Below are 22,456 nucleotides of genomic sequence, written 5' to 3'. Positions count from 1 at the left end.
TTGACCAATGTCAGGGCATAAGTACCACTTCTGGTCTGCCATTCCCAGATCTGCCTTTCCTGACCCTGCTCCCCAACTCCAGGTTCCCATGTCTCCATCAATGCCTCCCTCCAGACTGTGCAGGCAGCTTCAGACCCTCTAGACCAGAGTCCTGTCCTCTCTCCTCTCTCATCTGTACCATTTCCAAGTAGTCTGTGCCCAAGAGCCTTTCCAACTCCACCTGATCCCTCCTGGCCTGATACAGGAGGTTCTTCTAGACCCCTGGGGTACTGAGTGTCCCAGTACCCCAGCTCAGGGAGATACTGCCTTTCCCCAACAGCGGGGGGGTCTCAGCACCCAACCCATGTTTGTTGAATGAATGCAAGAATGCCAGGAGCAAAATGAGATCCCTTGGGAGGAGTCCTCCCCCAAATAGCCATATAAAGGCTGGCTTTCTGGAGCAGGCACCCTTTGCAGCCTAGTTCTCGGGACAGCCCCTTCCACAGGCCACTTGGGATTTTCCATTCCTCCCTGCTAGATGAAGCACTGAGGCTCAGACAGGGAGACAGCCTTGCTTGAGATGGCATAGCCGATTAGGAGATTTCCCCATTTCAATCAGTGAGGGGTAGGCTCTCTCCCTCCCCCGTATGCTTAGGCCGTTTTCTCCATTCCTGTCAGGACAGAGTGAAAGAGAAAAAAGCCAAGGAAGGACAGGTAAGGGTGGACTTGGGCTCGGTGCAGGCCCTCCTCCAGGCTGACTTGGCCCTTTGAAGTGGCGTCAGTACCTAGGCTGTGTGTGGAGCGGGACCTGAGCCTGTCTTCAATGGGCTGAACTCTTCACAGGGTACCCAGGAATCCAGGCTTCCAGCTGGTAGGGGTAAGCTTCAGGGAGGGCCAGGGAGGGCCTGTGGAGGATGAGACAGACAGCTGCACTGGGCTAATGGCATCTTCTTTCACACAGGCTGTCCTTACCTGTGCATTGAAATGCCACAGGTAACCTTGTGACACAGCCACCGAAGCTGAGGGTCTTGCACTGCCTGGGTAGCCAGAGAAGAAGTCATCGGCTATGCAAAAGTCTGGGCATAGCATCCTAGAAATGCTAGGTCCTGAGACAGGAAATTGGATGGCTAGGTGGCCTGTATGGGGAAGGATGGGGGTCACTGTTAGGTAGGGCTGAGTGTTCCAGTCCCACCTCCTCAAGGGGACACATTGGATGTACAAGCCTTCATTCCCCAATGACAGAGGCAGGGTGCCAGGTGGGGGCAAGCCTCTGGGCCTCTGTCATTTTTCACTTGTCTCGTGAGAATGTTGTAGGGAATAAAGATGAAGGTGGCAGGAAGAAGGTGGCCCACCCTGGTCACAAGGAGCTCAGTGTGGGGCCCAGGACACGTGGTGGGGGGACACTTGGGGCATCACAGGCCCTACAAGCAGTGGAAGGTGCCTGAGAAAGAGAGGTATGTCCATAAACAGGCTCAGGTGAAAGTGCCAGTAAGCAGACGTCCCCTGGGCCACCACGGGTCCCAACCTCCACCTTCCCTTGTAGATGCTTCTCCAGGTCTGAGGTGAGTGAAGGTGAGCACAGGACTTGAAATGCACTCTGACAGCATGGTGGCCCAGGAGGGCCAAGCCTCGGGTCCCCAGTTCCTGCAATTCCATGCCTGGTGGCCCCTCCTCCACCAGGTCGGGCTGTTCTGGATGGCACTGGAAAAGACAGGGGCTTCTGGCTAGCTAGATCTTAAACCCAGTAGCTATCTCGATTCTCCATGCAGGGCTGCTTGTGGAGAGGGACTGTAAAGGCCAGGGGCCAATGGTGTCCCACCGGCGCTGGGTCAGAGGAGGATGATCAAAGCCAAGGGCCAGAATCTGAAACCGCTGAGGAAAGGGCAGAGGCTCATTCCCATTGGCTACTGCCCTGCCCCACCCCCACCCTAGCCACAAAGCTACCCACCACCTCCTTGCCTCTTTCCTAGTCCCTTGGGAGGGGGAGGGGTTTCCCAAACGAGCCTTCTAGAAGAGCTGAAATAGTCAATGTAAATGATTGATGCTAGCTTTTTAAAATTAAATTTTAATACATTCTTATTAATTCCAGACAAATGCCCTGGCAGGTCATTCACTGTGAGTGATTGAGGAGGCCGAAGACAAATGAGGGATGGCCCCTGCCTTTGGGTGAAAGAGGCCTCTAAGAATGGCGTCCAGACCCCAACAAGCACTGTCAGCTCAAGGGCCCGGCTTCTTGTAGATCTAGGGCCCGATGTCTGGAAGGAGCTACTGCCCTGGGACAGGGGGGGCAGGTAGCTTTCTTTAAGGTAGACCCCAGACTTGGGGTGGAAGTGTACCCCCAGATAAACCCCTGGAGAGCCCGCTGCTCTCCTTTGCGCTCCTCCCTGGTGGTAAAATCCCCGTCAGCCACCAAATGACTGGGGAGCCATTGGTGGATGGATGGGTAGATGAACACTTGGATTGGGGGGGTTGGTTTCATCCTGGCTGGCTCTGACCCTGCCAGTGGACGGCTCCTCCCACCCTGCGCTGGCTCGAGGAGGCCAAGACTGCTGGGTGCTGGGTGTCCTGGGGAGATCCGGGACTCCTGCGTGGAAACTCACAGCCAGCCAGGGGAAGGCTGGAGAAGCCGTGTTTCTGTGCCATAGGACCCAGGCATGCACTATCCGTGTTTATTGAGTGTCTGCTATATGCTGGGACCCAGTACAGGAGATGGGCGCTGTGATGGGGACTCGAAAAGGTGGGCCTGGGGCCAAGGGACGCTGGGGGTCGTGCTGGTATGCGTCAAATTCTAACTAGAGAACTCTAGTCCTGAAGGATGATTTGTAGAAGGGGGTCTGGGCTCGTGCTTTTTGTAAACTTTTATTAAAGTGTGCGGGGAGGGAAGCCCACCGGGCGCCCCAGGGGTCCTTTCCCTAACCCAGCCCCTCTGCAGCCCGCCAGAGCTGGAGGGCAGCAGAGCGCCTGGCCGAGCTCCTCCTGCTTTCCCTCCTCCAGATTTCAGGAGAGGAAACTGAGGCTGGGGGAGATCCGGGGAGGCCTGCTCGGGCGCCCGGGGAAGTTGCTGGCCAAGCCTAGCCGCGGCTCCGAGGCCGGGCTGCGCCCTCGCTCGGCGGGGCGGTGGGGGGAGGCGGAGTGGGGCCCGGACCGAGCAGAGCGCGCTCCCGGCGGACGCGGCGGCGGCGCCCGGCGCGAGGGTCCGGGATGGGCAGCCATGAGTCTTCTCAGGTCTGTGGCGTCGTCCTAGGTTTCAGACTCCAGCACAGCCTTTCGCGGGAGGGCGGGGGCAGCCCCGGGGCGGCAGCGGCCGGGCGCAGGAGAGCCCATTGCGCGCAGGAAGTGCGATCCCGCTCGGGCCGCTAGCCGTCCCCGGGGCTCGCCGGAACCCGCAGGGTTAACAGGGGCTAGTGGGTCCCGGGCACGAGGAGAGGTCGTCCAGCCTGCAAGGTCTCCACGCTTCGAGCGGGCGGGTCTGCGCCAGTGGCCCGGAGCCCCGCCAGAGAACCGGGCGCGCCGGGGTTAATCCCTCGGGCCCAGGAGGGGGGGCAAGCTCCGAACCCCGAGATCGGAGGGCAGCAGGGTCCTGAGCAGAAGCAAGAGTGCCTCGCTTAAGATGCCGTTCCCCTCGAGCTGCGTGAGCGCCGGCCGGGTGCGTGGTTCCAACACTCTCCAGCGACTCGGCGCTCCTGCGCTGCCGGGCTCGGGAGGGACAGAGGGAGGGAACCGGGCAGCAGGGGTTAACGGAGGGCCGGGGAGCGGCGGGGGCCGCAGCCGCCCGAGAGTCGACGGGCACGGCGGGGCCCCTCCATTAGCGAGGCTGGAGCCGCCCGGGCCGCTGCACTCGTCGTCCCCGACCGGTCCTCGGCTCGGCCCGGGGGGCGTAACTCGGCGGCGGCCCGGGCGGGCTCACCTGTTACACAGCCGCGGCCCGGCGCGCCCACTGAGGCACGGGGGTACAGGTTGGGGCGCGCACGGGGCTCCCCACGGAAAGGGCCGGTGGGGCGCCCTGCTGCGCGCTGACCCTCTCCTTTGCTCTCCGCAGGCCTCTGCCGCAGACATGGAGAAACTCAGGTGAGTGCCGCGGGCGGGCCGGGGGGTGATGGGGAGAGCCGGCCAGAGGGCGCGGCGGGGCCCGGTGGGCGCGGGGTGGGCGCGGGTGGCGGGCGCGGGGCGCGGCTGGACGCGGGGCAGCGCGCGGGGCTCGGGGCGGCCACGGCAGGGGCGTCATCCCCGACCGGTCCCCAAGGCCCTCGCGCGCTCGCCCCCTTGGGACCCCGGGACCCTGGCGCAGCGTCCCCGCCGTTGTGCCGACAGTTGTCGGGGCCGGGGTAGCGAAGTTTGCGCCGATGGCGGCAGGAGGGGATGGAGCCCGCGCGGCTTCCCAGGCCCCGCGTCTTGGAGCCATTTTGGGGGAACCCCGCGGCCGCGGCCCGAAGCGCCCCCAAGGCCTTCCCACGCACCCCAACACAGAACGGGGCCCCGGGCTCCGAGGGGCCCCGGCGCGCGGCAAGCAAGGGACCAGCCCATTTGAATATTCGCGGCTTCGGCCGCCTTCACCCTTACCTTCGGACAGCCCCCCCCCCCCCCCCCCCACAGTGTTTTCCTCCCGAGCCAGGGCCCAGGCTGTGTGTGGTCACTAGGCCCGGTCCTTTGGTTCCGGGTTCGGGGCCATCGCCCCTGGCCTCAGTGGTCTCCTGGCCCCCATGTCCAAGGCTGAAATTGTCAATATGGAAATATCTGGGTACCAGGCCACCAGTCCCTGAGGGGTAGGCCTGGCTGAGCTCAGGCCTGGCCCAAGGTGGGGCCTGGATCCAGGGGAGGGGCTGGGCCTTCCCATCTGACCTTCAATACTGATGATGAGTGGTCTCAGATACCCAGGTATCTTGAGACAGGAGCAAAGATCACAGGCCTGGCACCATCATATCCCGAGCTGGGAGGGGTCCAGCCTCTTGGGACCTCAGAACAAAACATGATGTCAGTGGGCCAAGGCCCACCTTGCATGGTCCAGGCCCAAATGGAAGCATCCAGGCCTAGAAAGCCATAGTTCTATGTATGGTCATAGCAATGACCTCAGGCCCAAGCTGGGGCCCTCCCCAGGCCAGAACCCTCCCTAGTGCCCCTCCCTGGCTGTTTTTCATCATCACCCCCACACTGAGGGAGGGGACACTATTCAACCCAACTGGGACTGCAGAAAAATTCAGAGGTTTCCAGAAAACAGATAGATTCCCTAAATTTGATTCTCCCCCTCCCTCCCTACGCTCAGCCAAGGGTCTTGAGCCTGGTATGTGTCAAGCCTGGGGCCTGGTCAACCTGACTGGGGGACATAGGTAGGTCCTGTCCTCAGCTGAAAGGGGAGGGCTGGGGCAGTGGTTAGGGCCTGGGCCCTGGGACTGAATTGGATCACATGACCTTCCAGATTTGGTGAGGTCTAGAAGAGGGGATTCAGTATACCTCCTGGAATTGGAGTGGGAAGGGTCCTGCCCCCCCCCGAATTGGGGGAGGGGCCCATTCTTGTCAGCTGATGGCACTCTAGCCTTCTACTTCCCCCAGCTCCCTCCAGAACATTCCTTCCCTGGTGGTATGGTTCCTGAGAGCCACAATGGGTTTCTGACTGGAGATTAGGGTTGGGCCTGAGGAACCAGAGGCTAAGGGAATCCAGCCTCATGGCCTCCTTCTGGGTGTCACAGGATTTGGGGTCCCACAGATCTAGCTTTTAGACAAGTCCTCCTGATCTGGGTTTGAGCTTCCTCAGCTGCAGAATGAATGTCCCTACCAAGAGATGTGGGGGATGGGGAGAACAAGTATCTAGTCTGGGGTCAGGAGCACATCAGAGGCCCAGGTAGACTGTCTCCAGAGGGGGGGAGGGGCAGCCCACTAGTCCCAGGCAAGAGGAAAGGTATCTGTGGTTGAGTGAAAGAGTCTTGGGTATCCAGACAGAAGATGATATGAGCTGAGTTCTGCCTCCTGGGGCACAGAATGTGGGTTCTCAATGCCATAGCCTGGGACTTGGTAACTAGGTTGAGTTCTGGGAGGTCCAGCCTTGGTCCCTCCCACTGCTCACCCAACCCCCTCCCCCACCCACCTCAGGCTTGAGCCTGAGTGGCTAACTTGAAGAATGGTTCTGGTGGCAGCCTTTTGTGAGCAGAATTGCAGCAGATTCTCCCATTCCTCGTCCCTCTGCCCGCCTCTCACTCCTCATCATGGTCCCTCCATGGAGCCCTCAGCAAGTTACAGCCTTTCCCATGGACCTCCCTGCCCAGGAAGCCTTTTCCTATACAGCTATACAGCAAACTTGGAGGTTCTAATGACCCTCTACACCAGAGTTTTCACCTGATCTGTGCACCAAGCCCTGTCCAGGATGCTGAGATCCAGCCCAGCCATTCAAAGCAGGCACGCAGGGTAGGGAACAGTGAGATCTGCTCAGGATGCTCCAGGCTAGGGACATTAGCTTCCTGAGATATTAGAAAAGGATTCTTAAGGATGCCTGAACCTGGGCTTGAGATGACAGGTTAGACCAGATACTCTCCAAGAGCACAAAGACCTCCGGGCTCAGAAAGCATTATGGGACAGAGGAGTAATGGGGGGGGTAGAGGTCAGGGGACAGTCCCAGACACCTGGAATGAGGTTCCTCTCCTTCCCAGTGCCACATGTGGGCACTCTGAGAACAAGACTTGGCTCTGACCTCTCTTCTGCTAACCCCAGTGTCTGACAGACACTTGCACACAGTAGGACTCCTTGGGCCCAGCGGCGCATAGTAGGTGCACAACCACACTTACTGATGGCCTGGCCTCTTGGCTGCAGCCCAACATCTCCCTCTGAGTACTGCACATCCCTGCCTAGGTACTTCACCTTCAGCTTTCTATGAAACTCAAATGCTGCAGCACTGGGACGTCCCTGCATCTCAGCTGCCTGATGTGTGGTGGCCGTGGGGCATCCCTCTGTTGCCCTGTTAGGCAGCCCCTCTCTCTGAGCTGCAGCTTTGCCTCTGTGCTGAGGTGCGGGGGCTACTTGGCCAGCCCAAAGGTCCCCTCACTGGTGGCCACGCCTTCTGCCAAAGCCAGTCCTTAAAGCAGTGGAACACAGTAGTCTCCAGAGAAGCAACACAGAGCCGGTGATCAACTGCACATCTAACATGTAGAGCAAGCCTGAGAACCACCTGCACACTGCCAGCCCTCCCTGATCTCCAAGACCCGCCCCCCAAACACAGCCCCAACCTCTGAGTCATTAGATCCCTGGCTCTTTTGAGTCTATGAGGAACTCTTTCACTTGAGTTCCCAGCTGCCCCCTGGAGTCCGAATCCCCATCTGCCCCCTGGAGTCCAGTTGGCTATGGGAACAACCCCAGTGATTGGCCATCGCACTGAACCACAGGCATTCCTAAGAGACTGAGTAATGGTAGGCAAAGCTGCAGTGGACATCCTCGGACAAGTGCCCCGTGTGTGTGGCAGGCACACATGATCACAGGCCAGGGGCACCGGCTGCCACTGCCCAGGTCCTTGGCAAGTTCCCCCATCAGGTAGGCATGGGATCTCTTCTAGCTGGATTCCTGTCATTTGATATCCATCTTGGGTGGTATCTACAGGCACTTCCCCCGAGGGATCCAGTGTGGCTGTGGATTGTGAGTATTCTTTATACAGCCAGTTCCAGCAGGTCAGCACCTTCTGCCACCGTAAGCTGCTCACTGTGGTCCTTGGGTGGACAGGACTTCACGGCTTTGACACTGTTGCATGTCTCAAGCTGGGGTGCTGGGTTGGCACTCGGGGCCTCAAGTGCCAGCAGGCACTCCACCTTTGAACAGAGCCTAGCCTGCTCCTGCTTTCTGTTTGAAGTCTTTTGTGTGTTGCTAATGGATTTTCAGGAGCCCTGTGTGTCCGCCTTCTTCTTGAACTTGGTCCTGAGGTTGGTATTATTTTCACAGGGATGCCTGCTCTTGCATTTGACCTACACTTTGAACTACTCACCTTAGTGCTTTCATGGAGCCTTGTGCAAGCCAGGCTGTCTTCCATGCTTGGGTGGGGGAGGGGGAGCACACACATAAGGCTGGCTCCAGAGAAACAAGTGGCTGTCAGGTAGCCTCACACCCATGTCAGTGTCCCCCTCAGGGCCACATGTACCTTTCCTGAGGATGCAACAAAGACTCCAGACCCCCTGCTCCCCAGGCCCCTTGTGTAGCCCCCCAACCCTCAGCCCGCCCCACCCCCCCCATCTACCCCCTCTCACCGGATCCACCCTGCCCTCCCTCCCCTGTCTTGAAGGTCTAGCCTTGGCCCTCTGACTTGTCACTTGGACTTTATTTTGCTCATTGATCACAGGTTCAACACATTTATTAAGCACCACTGTTTACCAAGGATATTATAATCAAGGAATATATAGAAGAAAACACCTCAGTTAGTGCAGATAGGAACTTTCCTAGACAAGTAAAATTGACAGTTACATGTGCTTTGGGGACAGACATGGGAGGGTGACCAGCATCTGTAGGGCGGGGCAGTTTTGCAAGCCTGGGAAGATAGGTGAAGAACAAGCCAGGAGAGAGGCCTAAGCTCCAGGCAGGCAGGAAATAGCTATTGCAGGGGCCTGGTAAGAGCTCTGGAGGTGGACCGGGGGTGGGTTCTGAGGACAGGGGAGGCTCACTGAGCCAGATCTGCTGACAAATGTGGCATGACAGGTGCTAGGCCTGAGCCCTTGACAGACATGATGGGGACAGCTGTGGGAAGACTTGTGCTTTGGGGGGTACACAGACTTGGGTCTCCCCACATCAGATCCCACACTCTTCATTTCTTTTCCCTCCAGCCCACCCACCCACTACTCCAGCTGACCAGGCCCCTCAATAAATGAGGTTTTTCAAGGCTCCTGCCTCTACTTCCAAATCTGGTGCTACTAGAAGAAACCTAATTCTTACTAAGGTGTGAGTGACTACCTCCTCTTGAATTCTTCCTTTAGGGATTCAGACCACTGTAAAGAGACCTGGCCCATGAAGTATTTTTTCTTCTTTCTAGCTGTTTGTCCTTTCAAAGTTTCCTGCCCCTATAGCCTAGCTGGAACCCTGCTCTACAAAGCCTCCTTCATGGAATATGTTGTTCTACGAGAGTGGGGCCACCATATTAGCTTGAATGCCTAGTGGCTGTGTGACCTCGATTAAACTTCTGAACCTCTCCGATTCTCTGATAATAGTACCTACTTTAGATAGATGGAATACATTGGAATGAACTTGGCTCTTGGGGCCATGTTGCCCCACCCACTGGGCAGGTGACATTATTCCCATAGTGAGGAGGAGGAGGATGGGGGCAGGAGAGAGAGAGTCCAGAGTTTGTGGCAGACTCTGCTGTCGTGTCAACCCTGGCTGGGAAAACACATGCAGGACTAGAGATGGATGGCCCAGCAACTAAGAACATTTGTTCTTGCAAAGGACCCAGGTTTGATTCCTGGCACACACACACAGCAACTCAAAACTGTCAAGTCCAAATCTAGGCATCCAGTATCCACTTCTGATCCCTACAGGTACCAGGCACATATATTGGGCACAGACATGCAAATAAAATACTCATACCCGTAGAATAAATCTTAAAAAAAAAATTTAAAGGGAAAGAAAACAGCCATGGAAATGGAACCTTCCAAGATGCACAGGGACTGCTCTGTACACACCCTGCGGTGGTCCAGGTAACCCACATCCCTAGACAGGGCACTAGGTGTCAGGAGGGCTCATGACCCTAGGGCAGAGATGGAGGGGGGCTCAGAGGGCATAGAGAGCCTCTGGAGGGACATCATGGTGGTCGCAAGTGGCCCATGGGCTTTGTTTCAGATAGGGAAACTGAGGCACCCCAAAGACAAGCTTTTTTTTTCCTCATGGGGTGCCTCCTTCCAGACGCTGGCACAGGAGACAGCCTGTGAGAGCATGCATGCACGTGTTCAGAGAAGACCTGTGGGGATGAGGAAGAAGGGACCCCATGGGACCTGGGTGTCTGGAGACCTAAATGTTGTGGGCTCTGTGCAGGGACTGTCCACCTTGTCCAGCAGCCTATGTCCCTGCACCATCTCAGACCTTGATGGCTTTATGACTACAGAGTGGAGGAAGCAGGCCTCCTACAGCTGCCCCCGATAGTCCTCCCATGGTTGTTGATAGTGGCGAGCAGCTGAAGAATTGTCCCTCATGACAGCTTAGTGGCCCAGGTGGCAGTGCAGCCCCTGACCCAGGTTCTGAGGGGTGTGGCACCCAGTAGGCAGGTGACAGGCCATCCATCCACTGTCTTCTCCTACATACTATTCTGTCTTAGGGTGGGAGACAGTCTGGTGGGGTTGGGGGGTGGAAGAGAGTACCAGACAGGGAAGACAGGAGCCCCAAATAAAGCTGAGTTCTGTAGATGCTCCTGGGGCACATGTAGCCCCTCTGCTTAGCGTCCTCTGGGCTCCTGTTTCTACTCTACCCCCCACTACAATACCCCCAAAGCCGGTGCTGCCAGCTCTCCAATGCGGGGCACCCCTGGAGGCTATGCCTTCTCCTGGGTGATCCAGACCCCACGCCATTCCAGAACCCAGCTCCGTATATCCGTCCCAGGATGGAACTCCCTCCTACCTTTATCCCCAACCCAAGCACAGCTTGGTGACCTTCCCAACCCAGGGTGAGACTGCTTCAAGACTAGGTCCAGAGGCTGGGGGGAGGGCGGGGTGGGATGGGGGCGGGGCTGACGAGCACAGGAAGGAAGGGGCCCATCCTGTAGGCAGGGTCAACGGGAAGGATGGGGTATGTTCAGGACTCTTCAGACATGGGAGAGGCTGTCTGTGAAGGGATTCCTGTGTGCCCATAGACAGGTGAGACAGGATGGAAAGGACTGGAATTAGAAGCACCGGGGACCGTGGCAGCCGTGATATTTGCTACTGGGGATTATTGTGAGCGTGTGCACCCAGGGGAGGAGAGTGGCTCATAGGAAGCAGACACGAGGAGCAACCTCAAAGGATGCTGGGAAAGGGTAGCCAGCCAGCCAGATGCCAGGTGAGGGACATGGAGGGAACAACGGGCGTTACTCAGTGCCGCAAGCCAGGCAGGAATACGGAGACAGACAGCAGGGACAGAATACGTTTCCAGCAGCGGAACGGACAGTGCCTGAAGATCAGGGAAGGTGGCTAGTGAAGTGTGAAAAGCAGCCACCCACAGGACTGCTAGAGAGAATGATCTAGAAGGAGGGGCTCGCTGATTCAGGAAGGAATGGGATGCCTGTGATGGGAACTGGCAAGAAAGCAGGCAGGGCCCAGAGGGTTGTCCCAGGCGCAGAGCACAGGTGTCAGGCAGATGTGGGTAGGTGGCACATGGGGGTGACATCTGTGGAGGTTCCCTTGGACGGCTTCCTGTGCTCCATGCTGTAGGTGGGTGGGAGAAGGGAGAAGTGCTGAGGGTAGGGCAGAGACATGATGGCGATGGTGGCACTCCAGGTCAGTCCATCTTTAGGGGCTGAGTCCAGGTAGTAACCTCCTGTCCTTGGGGTGGGGGTGAGGGCATCGGAAAAGCCTGGGGGAGGAGCATAGGAACAGAGGAAGGGATGGCCCTAGCAGGGGCGGGGCTATACCAACCCCCATGATTTTATAGCTGCCCTAGGCGTCTAGCTCTACCCCAAGGGCTCTCTAGGACACAGCTCCCGGCATATGGCTGTCTTGGCAGAGGAAGGTGGCTGAGTAGGGCTGCAGCTGCTTGATAAGATGAGGTAAGGAGCTGCTTTTTTCCTGCCGTTCCTCCTGATCTGACAGAGGGTCCCTGTCAGCCTGAACTGCATAGCCATGGAAGCTGGAGATCGAACCAGGGCAGATGCCTAGTGTAGACGTGTGATCCCTAGGGGCAGCCCCCTTCCAGACAACCCTTTGTTATGGCCACAGAACCACAAGAAACGGTCCCATCCCTAACATGCCAACACGAAGGCACACAGGCACGCTCGCACAACCTTTGGGGGGGGGCTGTTGGTTTTGTGATGTGTCAATAACCATGATGGTAGGACTGGGTGAGACTCACATTAGCATCTGACCTCTCCACTGGGGGAACAGGGGTTGGAGACCAGACAGCACAGTGCTGAACCCAGCCAAATCCTGTGACATAGGACGAGCCTGACCTTACCCACTCCATACCTGTTTCCTCAGCTGGAAAGTAGGGGTGGGGAAGGGAGCTCTGAGAAGATGGTGGACAGGATGGATGAGGCTTCTGTGCAGGCCTGAGTGTCCAGTCATCCCCCGTCTGTGACTCACCAGTCCTTGAGGGAGGGGCAGCTACAGGTACGAAGGGTGGAGCCATCTAGTGGTGATACAACAGACTCTGAAGATATGCAGAAATGTCGGTACAGACTTAATGCAGCACGAGTCAAGGCCCTCCTGAGGTGCTAAGGGTAGGTTGCTATGGCTATTCCATGGGGTTGTGGTGGTCCAGAGCCACCACAGGGAGGCTGGGCAGTCCTTTGAGGTTTAGCGATGTTTCTACCACTTGGGCATATGGTCCCCGGGAAGCTAGCTTGAGGCTCAGGAGACGACAGGTTATATAATCTCGTGTGTTCTAGGCTACTTGACAACATGAACACAGCCCTAGGGTCAAGCCTGACCTTGCTTGATTAAGTGCTGATACCTGAGATAGCCCATACATGGGCTTAGTGGGCGGGTGAGCAAGCAGATCACAACTATCCACTCAGTAATAAGACTGAGTAGAGGCTATCAGAGGAGGTGGTATGTGGGTGGGGACCCTCCTGGAAGAATACCCCAGGCCCTGTAAAGCCGTCAAGCTCCAAGGCAAACACAGACTGGGGCGGTGGTGGCCTGAGAGGTGGGAACCTGGGCATTTAGGCTGGGTACAGTGGCCAGGGCAGGGTATGCTCTGCTTAGGCATCCAATTGCCAGAAGAGCTTGGGGTTAGGAGGCCAGGGTGGCCTAGAAAACTCCTGACAGCCAATGGTAGATAGGCTGGCAACTTGCCCATCCTGGAGAACAGCTTTTGACCTCAAGGGAGCGTTGGCCAGCTGGGCGTTCAGGTGGGGAAGAGTTAACCTGGGACAGGCAGAGCAAGATCCTGGCAGAGGGGATATGAGAACAACGTCACCAAGATGAGAAAGCGCTTGCAGCATGTGAAGAATGACAAGCAATTTGGTGTTGTTGGAGCATGACTGCCAGGGCCAGGCTGGGCTATGCTAGAGAGAAGACAGGCTGAGCACAGGCTGGGCCATGCTAGAGAGAAGACAGGCTGAGCGCAGGCTGGGCCATGCTAGAGAGAAGACAGACTGAGCATGGGCTCTCTGCAGGGCCCCACAAAGCAGGACCCCAGCAACCCCTGGCCCGCCACTGAGCCTGGAACGGTGACCAAAAGCCCAATCCTACCCCATCACCGTGTGGACCAGAAGGCAGTCACTAGGCAAGCATGAGCATGAGTCCCCTGAAGGACAGGTGGCCCAGCATGGTGAAAGAAGATCCCCAGAGGCAGCAGAGGCATTGGGCTGTGCACCCCAAGAAAGAGGAGGGGGGCTGGACATTGTGAGGTGGGGTGGGGTGGGGCGGCAGGGCTGGCAGAAGTGAGGGCAGTGGCCGGTGAGTCTTGGGAAAGAACTCAGCGGAAAGGACTGGCCCAGCTAGCTCAGGAGCCTTCAGCTGTGGTGTAGAGTCTGCAGATGGGCTAGAGCTGGCCCTGCTTTGTGGGGCCCTGCAGAAAGCCTTTCTTCTTTTTTGTCTGGGCACGCTGGAGCGAGCACAGGCAGCTCCACAGGTAGCTATGGCTGTCTGCATCTAAGATGAGTAGTGACAGCCCTTGCTTCATTGCTGTGTGAGGAGGCTCTGGTCTATATTTGCTGTTCCTTCGGTGTCCTGAGCTTTCTCTACCCTCAAGGACACTTGCTGGTCCCCAGGGTCCTTCTTTGTCAGGCATTTCCCCCGAGAGGAAGACAGACATGTGTCAACAGATTCCTTCCCCTAGGAGAAAGGCTTGCTTCCATGTCTAGGAGGGAGGAAACGGGCTCCAGGCATGCTGGGAAGTAGCACATGACAGAGCCCCACCCTGTCTCTTCCTGAGAGGCACCCAGTACCAAGCATCACCTGCTCTTCTCATCCTCGTGGCTTGGTCTCAGGCCAGGCAGCCTTGATGACAGAGCTAGGGCAATCTCTGGCCCTGCTAGAGGTGGGTACAACCTACGGCCAGCTCATTTCCTCCTGTCGTCTCTCCTGAATGGGGAGCAAGAGAGGAACTGGCTGGTCTACATCTCAGTCCTGAGACTTACTTGGTGATCTTGGGACTGTGGCATCATATCCCTGGAGGCTTTCCTCAGATCTGGGAGAATGTTTCCTGTATCAGATGCTACACTGACAGTTTCCGTGGGTTTCCTGGCTCAGAACAAAAGCAGATATCCAATGGTGCTTAATAATTGCCCTATAAGTGAGTGGAATCAGACCATGTATCCCCTGTCAGCCCAGACACACTCAGCCCTTCCCTGGACCTCAGTTTCCCCTTAGGTTCCAGACATCATCTAGTGCTGAGATAACCAAGCTTCTGAGGTCCCTGCAGAGGGGCTGTTGACTGGAAACTTGTTGGCAACAGCTGTGAGGAGGACCATGGCCACTGTCATTGGCCTTGGCCAAGCCAGGAAGGGAGACAGCCCAGCCTGCTTCAACCTCTACAGCCCCGACCCCTGACCCCCGCAGCTGTCAGCTCATCCCTCCATGCCTGTTAGAACTTTTTTTCAGTGACAAAATTTGATCCTAAGAAAAGTTTTTCTTCTGATTTTTCATCTATAGAAAAGATGACAAACCCAGAAAAGAATACATTTTTTTTTCAATTGCCCGGCATTCCACTACCTGGGCGTAACAATTGAATGTTTCTTTTCTTCTGTGATGGTTTTTAAAATGCGATTATACAGCTCTTGGCCTGAAGCCTCTAGTTTCTGGGCCAGCCAGGAGCTTCTGTGGGTGCAACTGGCCCACCTCGGTGGCTGCCTGATCCTACCTCAGCCCTAAGCATACCTGCCATGTGACCTCTCAAGTCCATGTGTCAGGCCTGACCAGGAAGGTTCCAGGTGGGCCATGGCCCTGTGACAGGCACACATGTGTGGCACTATCCTTCAGCAGGGCAGCGCCAGATGAGGACTGAGCCAGACCTGTGTCCTTTACTATACCCACCCACTGTCCAGCCAGGCTCCAGCACAGGGACACGGGGGTAGGGAGTGGGGGATAGATGAGCAAGGTTCCAGCAGAGGATTAAGTGATACCTATCATCTGCAGACCCCAAATCCTGAAGGACAGTCATGTAGCTCTCTCTATATCAGCCAGTGTGACCTCCGTTGTAGAGAGGAGCTGCCTGTCCCTTCCACCAGGAAGTAAGTCATGCACATGAGGAACAGAGTCTACCAGAAACCCAGCCCCAGTGCAGGACTGACGAGTGACAGATCTAGAGCAGGCAGGAAGGGAGACTTTCTCCCTACAACATACCTGAGGCTAAGATAGAGGATGCAGGCCTGTGGATAGGAAGAGAACCCCCAAATTAACCCAGCTAGTGACCAAGGAACCCTATCCCGGGGGACTTAGTGTCACCAATGAGCTCAGAGCCTTTGGAGCCACCAGTGGGGCTGTCAGCTGCCCCCAGTAATCCTTTGTCTCTTGGCCTCAGCCCGGGGCTGCAGCCCCATGCTGTACCCCCACATGTTCTGAGCAGCTCTGTCCTCTTCGCCCACAGGCTGCACAGCCCCTGGGTGCCCTTGTGCCTCGGGCAGCCCCGAGTCCTGCAGGGCCGCCTGGCCAGGTCCTTACCCTCGCTCTGGGACAGGTAACACACCTGTTGTCTCCTCTTGTACACCCCCACTCCTTGGTGTCTCTTTGTCTGTCCTAGGACTTGTGTCCCATGTCTGCGTCCAGCTCCCCAGGACAGATGGGCTCAGAAGAAGTCTCTTGGCTCACAATACCTTGTCCCTACAGCCCAGCTCCATCTTGGGGCTCCTGTGAGTGGCCAGAGAGGCCTTATAGAAAGAAAGCAGTTCCTTCAGGCCCCTACTGAAGCATGGAGTCAGCACTCTAATGCCTGCCCGAGGTCTTCCAGTGGGTGAAGAAGGACCTAGGTGCAACAATGCAGTTGCCCCTCCCTCACCAGGATACTGACCAAAAAGAAGCCATCATCATTACGACTGGGGATGGTGAAGCTCTGCCCCCTTCCCCTGCATATGTTAAGGGGCTGATTCCATGGTCTCCCTTCACAATTTGATGGGCTGTAGCCTGTAACCCGAAATAAACCCCACTCCCCCTGACAAAAAGAAGAGGTTATGTCTGGGTCTTAGGAAACCCTGACCCAGCTGCTACACCGGTCCAGCCTAATTTTCGCCCGTTAGGAGCACAGGAGCCCACAACTTAAGCTGGTCTCTGAGTGGCCTTGCAGCCCTGCTTCCACAGAGTGACACCTCCCACACCATCCCGTGTGTCAGGTCTTGTATCCAGCGACAACTGTGCTCCCTGTATACGGAAAGCCCATTCTGCTTTACAGGTGTGGAAACTGAGGCCCTGAGAGAGATCCAGTTAGTCTGTGGGAGAATAGGACATTGGGTGGAGATGATGGCAATTCCCAAGCAACCACCAGGGTACTCCAGGTTATGGCCAGATGTGAGGGAGAGCCAAGGAGGAGCTGCCATGGCTCTCTCCAGGGTTCAGGGTTCAGAGGGCAGGCTGAAGGCAATGGGACACAGACCGGTGGGTGGAGCCCAAGAAGATGCAGTGGCAGTTCTGGCCAGACAAAGGCCTGCAGGTAGGAAGGTACCAGATGCAAGGGAGAAGACACCATGAGAGCGCCATCAGCAATGGCTGAAGGGTGTGTGTCCGGGTCAGGGACCTGGGTGATGTTACCTCTGGAGGAAGCGGTCTGGAGACCTAGCAGCTGGGGTCTGTTGGCCAACAACTGTCCTGGAGGGGTAGGTGGCTACGATGGCTGGAGGGGGTGGGGTGTTGGAGGGATCAGGGAAGAAAGGGCTAGAAGTGAGTCACCCCATGTCTAGAAGACCACTAGATGGTCAGGGTAAACTAAGGCTTTGTGGAGCAGTGCGTCTTGGTGGGTCCCAGCTCTGCAGCTAATGCAACCGTAGAGTCTGTTCTTGTTGGTTCTCAAAGCAAGGAAGAGGAAGGATGGCGGTGACTTTGGCTCAGTCTTAAGAGGGTGGGCAGGGTCCAAACTGAGTAAAGATAGGTGTCTGTAGGCAGGTGGGGCAGGCTGCCTCACAAGCCCTAGAAAGGTCAAGGATGGAGGCCAGGACCTAAGGCACTGCAGCAGCAGCCTCTGAAGAGCTTGGCCTGGAGGCTGGCAGAGCATGAAGAGTCAGGCTGAGGGGCCTCCCCAGCAGATAGACAATGCCCTCGCCTATTCCCAAGGGCACAACCTCCTCCTGTAGTCTGTGGCCTACAGTCAGGAGCCTCTGCAGCTCAGCTTTGGATAAAGTGGGTGCTCCAGGAAACTTGCCACCCCACAAAGGAGGGAAAGCCTGTGTCGTGGCTGCCTAGAGTGAATGGGTGCAGCTAGGCGGGCTGCCTGGAGGAGAGCGGCTTAGAGACAGCTGGCCAGGGTGGCAGAACACCTGGCAGCTGGGCCTGTGTGGGCAGCAGTGCCTGGCTTCTGGGTTTCCTTTGCTACTCTGGATTCTCTTTTTGGGCACTGACTCTCAGGAGGACCCGCCTCCTCCCCTTAGGCCTGGGCAGGAATCCAGGAATGCTTACTACGGGTGCCTGGGGGTGTGCCTACAATGCGTGCGGCTTACTCACAGGGTTGAGGACACCTCTGACGGGCACGCCTGCCCACCCTCCACACCCCTCACTGGATTTCAAGTCAGGGTGGCACCTGCCACCCCGTACCCCCAGATTTCCAACATGGTTCCTGAACTTCCCTCCTGCCCCCTGCCTTACAGCAAATCTACTAGAAGTTACCACCCTTTTGGGTGTTGGGGCTCCCAGGGGGCAGCACAGAGTCCTGATCTCTGAGGGGACCTGAGTGCTGGCACAGCCGCCTTTGGGGGTACAGGGGTAGGGGAGGATATGCCTGAGTGCACACAGGCAAGTCCTAGTGGGGTTGACTGCACAGTACATGCCCACGCGTGGCATGCCTGGTTGGCCAGTGTGGCCTCAGTTTCCCCATGCTCTGAGCCACAGCCTGGACAGCTGCCTGGTGTCTTGCAGCGCCCTGCAGGAGCAGAAGGGCGAGCTGCGCAAGCGGCTGTCCTACACCACCCACAGGCTGGAGAAGCTGGAGAACGAGTTTGACTCCACGCGCCACTACCTGGAGATTGAGCTGAGACGTGCACAGGAGGAGCTGGACAAGGTCACGGAGAAACTGCGCAAGTGAGGATGGGGCTGTGATGGGCGGGGCACGGGGTGGGGGAGAGGGATCATTCCAGTCCCACTTCTGGGAGACGTCTGGCCTGCAGAACCAAGAGCAGGGCAGCCCACCTAGGGCTTGAACCTGGGGCCACTGATGCTAGAGGCAGGCTCCTTTGGCATCCTCTTTGAGACCTGGCTCCTCGGCCCCTCATACGTGATCTGCTCTGGCTTCGGACAAGCCAGCGGTGGCACAGAAGGGTCCACTTCCAGTCCCTACCCCACCCCCCACTGGCCACAAATCTCCCGAGATGGATGTAAATGTAGGAGCTTCATCCTTGAGTGGCTTGGAGACTCGGGCTGCAGTGAGAGGAGGACGATTCATAACATATTTCCCTTCAGCGCATTTATTTTTCTAAACCCTTTTGTGGGTATCCCCAAGCTTAGAAATACAAAGGCGACACAGACTGCTGGAGGTTGAATTTGTTTTAAATATTTAGAGTAGCAGCTGGCGCTGTCCTGGGGGCATTTTGTCCCTCATCTAATGGCCCCATTCTTCTGGGCTTCTGAATGTCACTATCAAGCTGTGCAGAAGCCAGCCACACTTGGGCAGTGCAGCCAGATCTTGGTTAAACTCCCAGCTCTGCCACTAAACTGTATTAAGCATCTTTTTGTGTCCCTTTTCCCGTTGGCAAGACAGAAATAATACTGCAAAGGTTGTCTAGAGGACACACGGGCCACCGTACCCAGTCCCCCAGCCACCAGCAATAGCCGTCCGACGCTCATCCTCCATCTCTACCTGCTTTCCCATGTGGAACCACACCTGCTCACTAGCACTCATCCCAGGGCCGCACACACACGTGTCTCCTTCACGTGTGCAACCCATCAACCACCCCGCCAGCGACTGAGACATGTGGATATGCCTTCCCGTGTTCTCTCTAAGGACCCCGACTGTGGGTGGGCAGAACAGTGAGGCTTCAACCATGGCCTGGGAGATCTTAAGCACAGACGCTGAATCAGGTAGAGCTGGTAGGACGAGCTTAGGCGCCTGGTAGCCATGTTAGGAAGGGCATGACAGCAGGGAGGTCGCTAGGGTTGTAGGATGGTCAGGCCTTGCAAGTCATGACCCCGTTGCTTCCTGCTGTAGGATTCAGAGCAACTACATGGCGCTCCAGAGGATCAACCAAGAGCTGGAGGACAAGCTGTACCGGATGGTAAGGCTCTAGCATTTCTCACTGAGTGGCCCCTGAGGCTCACTCCCAAGTGGGAGGTGCCCTCAGGATAACAATGAGGTGGGGTCCAGGGCAGCTGAGCCTCTGCAGGCAGCGCAGAGAACGGCCATGGGGTTCTGGCACTTCCCCTATATTAGGATGAGAAGGTTCCCACTTGGTTTTGTCTGGTGTTGGGTGTTCAGTGCCTGCCTGTCTTCACACAAGCCACACACCCACCTCCGAAACAGGACACCAGGAGCAGGTGACAGAGGCTCAGTGGAATGAACTGGCTTAGGCTGGTCCAGCTGGTCAGTGGTGGGACGGGATTAACCCCGGGTCAGTCTTCAGTCTTAACCCTTGTACCGTTATCTTTCTGAGCATATTGGGCTCACAAAAGCCTTGACCCAACAGCTGGGCTATGGTACTAACCATGGACCACTCCCTCCCCACTGCCCAGGGCCAGCACTATGAAGAAGAGAAGCGTGCCATGAGTCATGAGATTGTTGCCCTCAACAGCCACCTGCTGGATGCTAAAGTGACCATTGACAAGCTGTCAGAGGACAACGTGAGTGCTGGGGACATTTGGGGCCTGAAGGGATGGAGCAGGTGTTTTCTGGGGGCTTCCCAGAGGAAGCCATCGCAGGCAGGGCCTTTCTGATTTCAAGGGACTCCGGCCTGGCTCCAGAGCAGGGTAGGGGCTAGGCAGTGAGGTCTTGGAGCAGTGTTTCAGATAACTGGGAAAGGACAGACCTCTGATGGAAGGACTGAAGGTGGGGTTCAGGAGGCCTCTATCCCACATGAGATCCCAGACCACTCAGGACTTTTAACTTCAGCCAGCCCCAGTATCATACCACAGCTGTGTAGATATCCAAAGGGGGCCCTGAGATGGCCAGCCACCCTCCCACTGTCTCTGTGGGCTGACTGTGAACACACTAATTAGCCTCTGCTCCTTACTGCAAGATCATATGAGGTTCTGAGATTACAGTCTGGCCAACACAGTCTGAGGAAAGAAAAATGGCTGCCCTTTTGAACTGTAAGTCCATATGGGGAAAGTACAGTTAATTGGACAGCCAACAGTCTGGGTGGTGTGCTAGAAGTGTGAAGTGCCCAAGTGTGCCAGCTCTGGCTTCTGTTAGCCTCACCAGTGTATCGCTTAGGATTTGAAGATTTGTCACTCAGTGGTCAGGTGGCCTGGGCCCTTCCTGGGACAGGGGGGGGTCCCAAATAGAAGACAACTCAAGCAAGGGGCCTAGCTCTCTTGTGCAGTGACTTTCCAAGGTCACCTGCTTCTCCAAGTGACATCCTCTATTCATTGTGGCTGACCTGGGCTGGCTGTTCAGTGCCTACAGCCTTCTAGTTCCCATGAGAGCTGCTGTGGGGGGCTTATGGGGGCTGACTTGTAACTCTGTTCCTAGGGAGTTCAGGGAGGAGTTGAGAGGGGCTGGAAGACCCAATTCCCCTCCCTCATGCAGGCCTGGTGCAAAGGCGGCATGGGAGAGGGCAGCTCGGGACACTGGTCCCTAGTGGAGCTGAGGCAGTAGTCCTGGGCTCGTTGGGCAATGCAGGTGCATCCTAGGCCAGCTGCGGTTTCTGGAGCAGGAAGGAACAGTCCAACACAGGCACATGCAACAGAGATCTATTTCCACAGGGAAACACCCCCTCCTTCCTACTGTTTGCATCTGTTTTCAGCTCATGAGGCTGAGCACGGTCCCACTTGCACCTGGGGTCACAGGCCTGCCCTGACCCCAGCCCTGCCTGAGAAACCAGCCCAGAGGCCAGGCAATACCATGAAGTGTGTTGAGCCACAGGCAGGAGACTAAGATGGGTGGGGCTCATCTCTGCCCCCTGACTTGTGCCCAGCACTCCCACTAAGTCATCCTTGGAGGGATTCCAGGAGGTACAGGAACTACCCCAGACCTGGTAGACCAACTGCCTGCTAACTTTTGGGAGCTCCAAGCTGATAAGGGCCTACCCGTTGCTGCCCCAGCCTGTGGAGGGCCTAGTGTTGACTGGGCACCCTCCACACACGAGCAGGTCAAAGCGTGACAGTGTGGAGCCCAGGCGAGGATCAGCCAGGACCAGCCACCCTGGCTGCTCTTGCTCTCCCTTTCCATTGCCCTGCTGGCTCTGGGCACCGGCCTAGGGCAGCTGCGCCAAACACCGTCTCTTGTCTTCCAGGAGCTCTATAGGAAGGATTGCAATCTAGCAGCCCAGCTGCTGCAGTGCAGCCAGACCTACGGCAGGGGCCATAAGGTGTCCGAGGTAACGTGGCCCCACCCCACAACCAGGCCCGCCCCGTCCCAGGACCACCCGGCTCCTTTTGGGCCACCCCACCCCGAAGCCTCTCCCCACCCTCCAGGAAGAAGCTACCCGGTGAGCCTGAACCCTCGTCCCTCGTGCACCTGGGTCCCGGCTTCCTGATGGTGAAAGGTGCCCCCACACCACACTTTCCAGACCCACCCTTGGGTTACACACACACACATACCTGTTTCATTTGAGGACTGCCCCTTGTGTGTACCTCACACAGCTACCATGGGGCCTGGTCACAATTAGAGACGAGAAACCGACATGAAGGACAGGGGCTTTGTTTACGTAGAATGAGCTGTAGCAGAGCCCAAGTCGACACTAGGCTACCTGGTACCAAACTAGACACTGCCCGTCTTGTGACCATTCTGACCAGACTGTCATTCCAACCACACATGCACAGGGAATCTCCTACCTAGACCCCGGTCCATGACCCCTTTCCCTAGGCCTGACCAAACCTGCAACACTCACAAAATAGATCACACAGTAGCAGGACACCCCCTAACTGCCACAAGCATTCTGTGGAGACCCTCCACTCAATCTTTGTAGCATCTGTTTTCTGAGTCTGTCTTGTTCAGCGGTGCATGGGGGACGGGGTCCCACACTGTAGTCTGGCAAGAACAAGTCACCCCTCACTAGGCAGGACCCAGAAAGGGGGCTGGCCTAGCTAGGTTCCAACTT

General features: G+C 56.9%; 1 protein-coding gene across 2 annotated transcripts in view; it reads left to right on the top strand.

Annotated features, from left to right (window-relative positions):
- The first annotated feature begins 2,661 nt into the window (after positions 1-2,661).
- Positions 2,662-22,456, top strand: part of Begain (brain enriched guanylate kinase associated) — a 21,636-nt gene continuing 1,841 nt past the window's right edge. The window contains exons 1-6 of one of the 2 annotated variants that reach the window (XM_028764541.1): positions 2,662-2,716; positions 4,019-4,047; positions 18,123-18,284; positions 19,408-19,474; positions 19,929-20,036; positions 21,650-21,733. In XM_028764541.1, the coding sequence (XP_028620374.1) occupies positions 4,034-4,047; positions 18,123-18,284; positions 19,408-19,474; positions 19,929-20,036; positions 21,650-21,733 (435 nt within the window). In that variant the 5' untranslated portion in view covers positions 2,662-2,716; positions 4,019-4,033. Of the gene's footprint in view, positions 2,717-3,189; positions 3,205-4,018; positions 4,048-18,122; positions 18,285-19,407; positions 19,475-19,928; positions 20,037-21,649; positions 21,734-22,456 lie in introns of those variants that run through there. The other variant, XM_028764542.1, reaches the window with a different exon arrangement.

This window comes from Grammomys surdaster, unplaced genomic scaffold, assembly GCF_004785775.1.
Source record: "Grammomys surdaster isolate TR1022 unplaced genomic scaffold, NIH_TR_1.0 144, whole genome shotgun sequence".
NCBI classification, from domain to species: Eukaryota; Metazoa; Chordata; class Mammalia; order Rodentia; family Muridae; genus Grammomys; species Grammomys surdaster.
The sequence above is the reverse complement of the archived record's forward strand: the minus strand, read 5'-3'. Positions and strand labels throughout refer to the sequence as shown.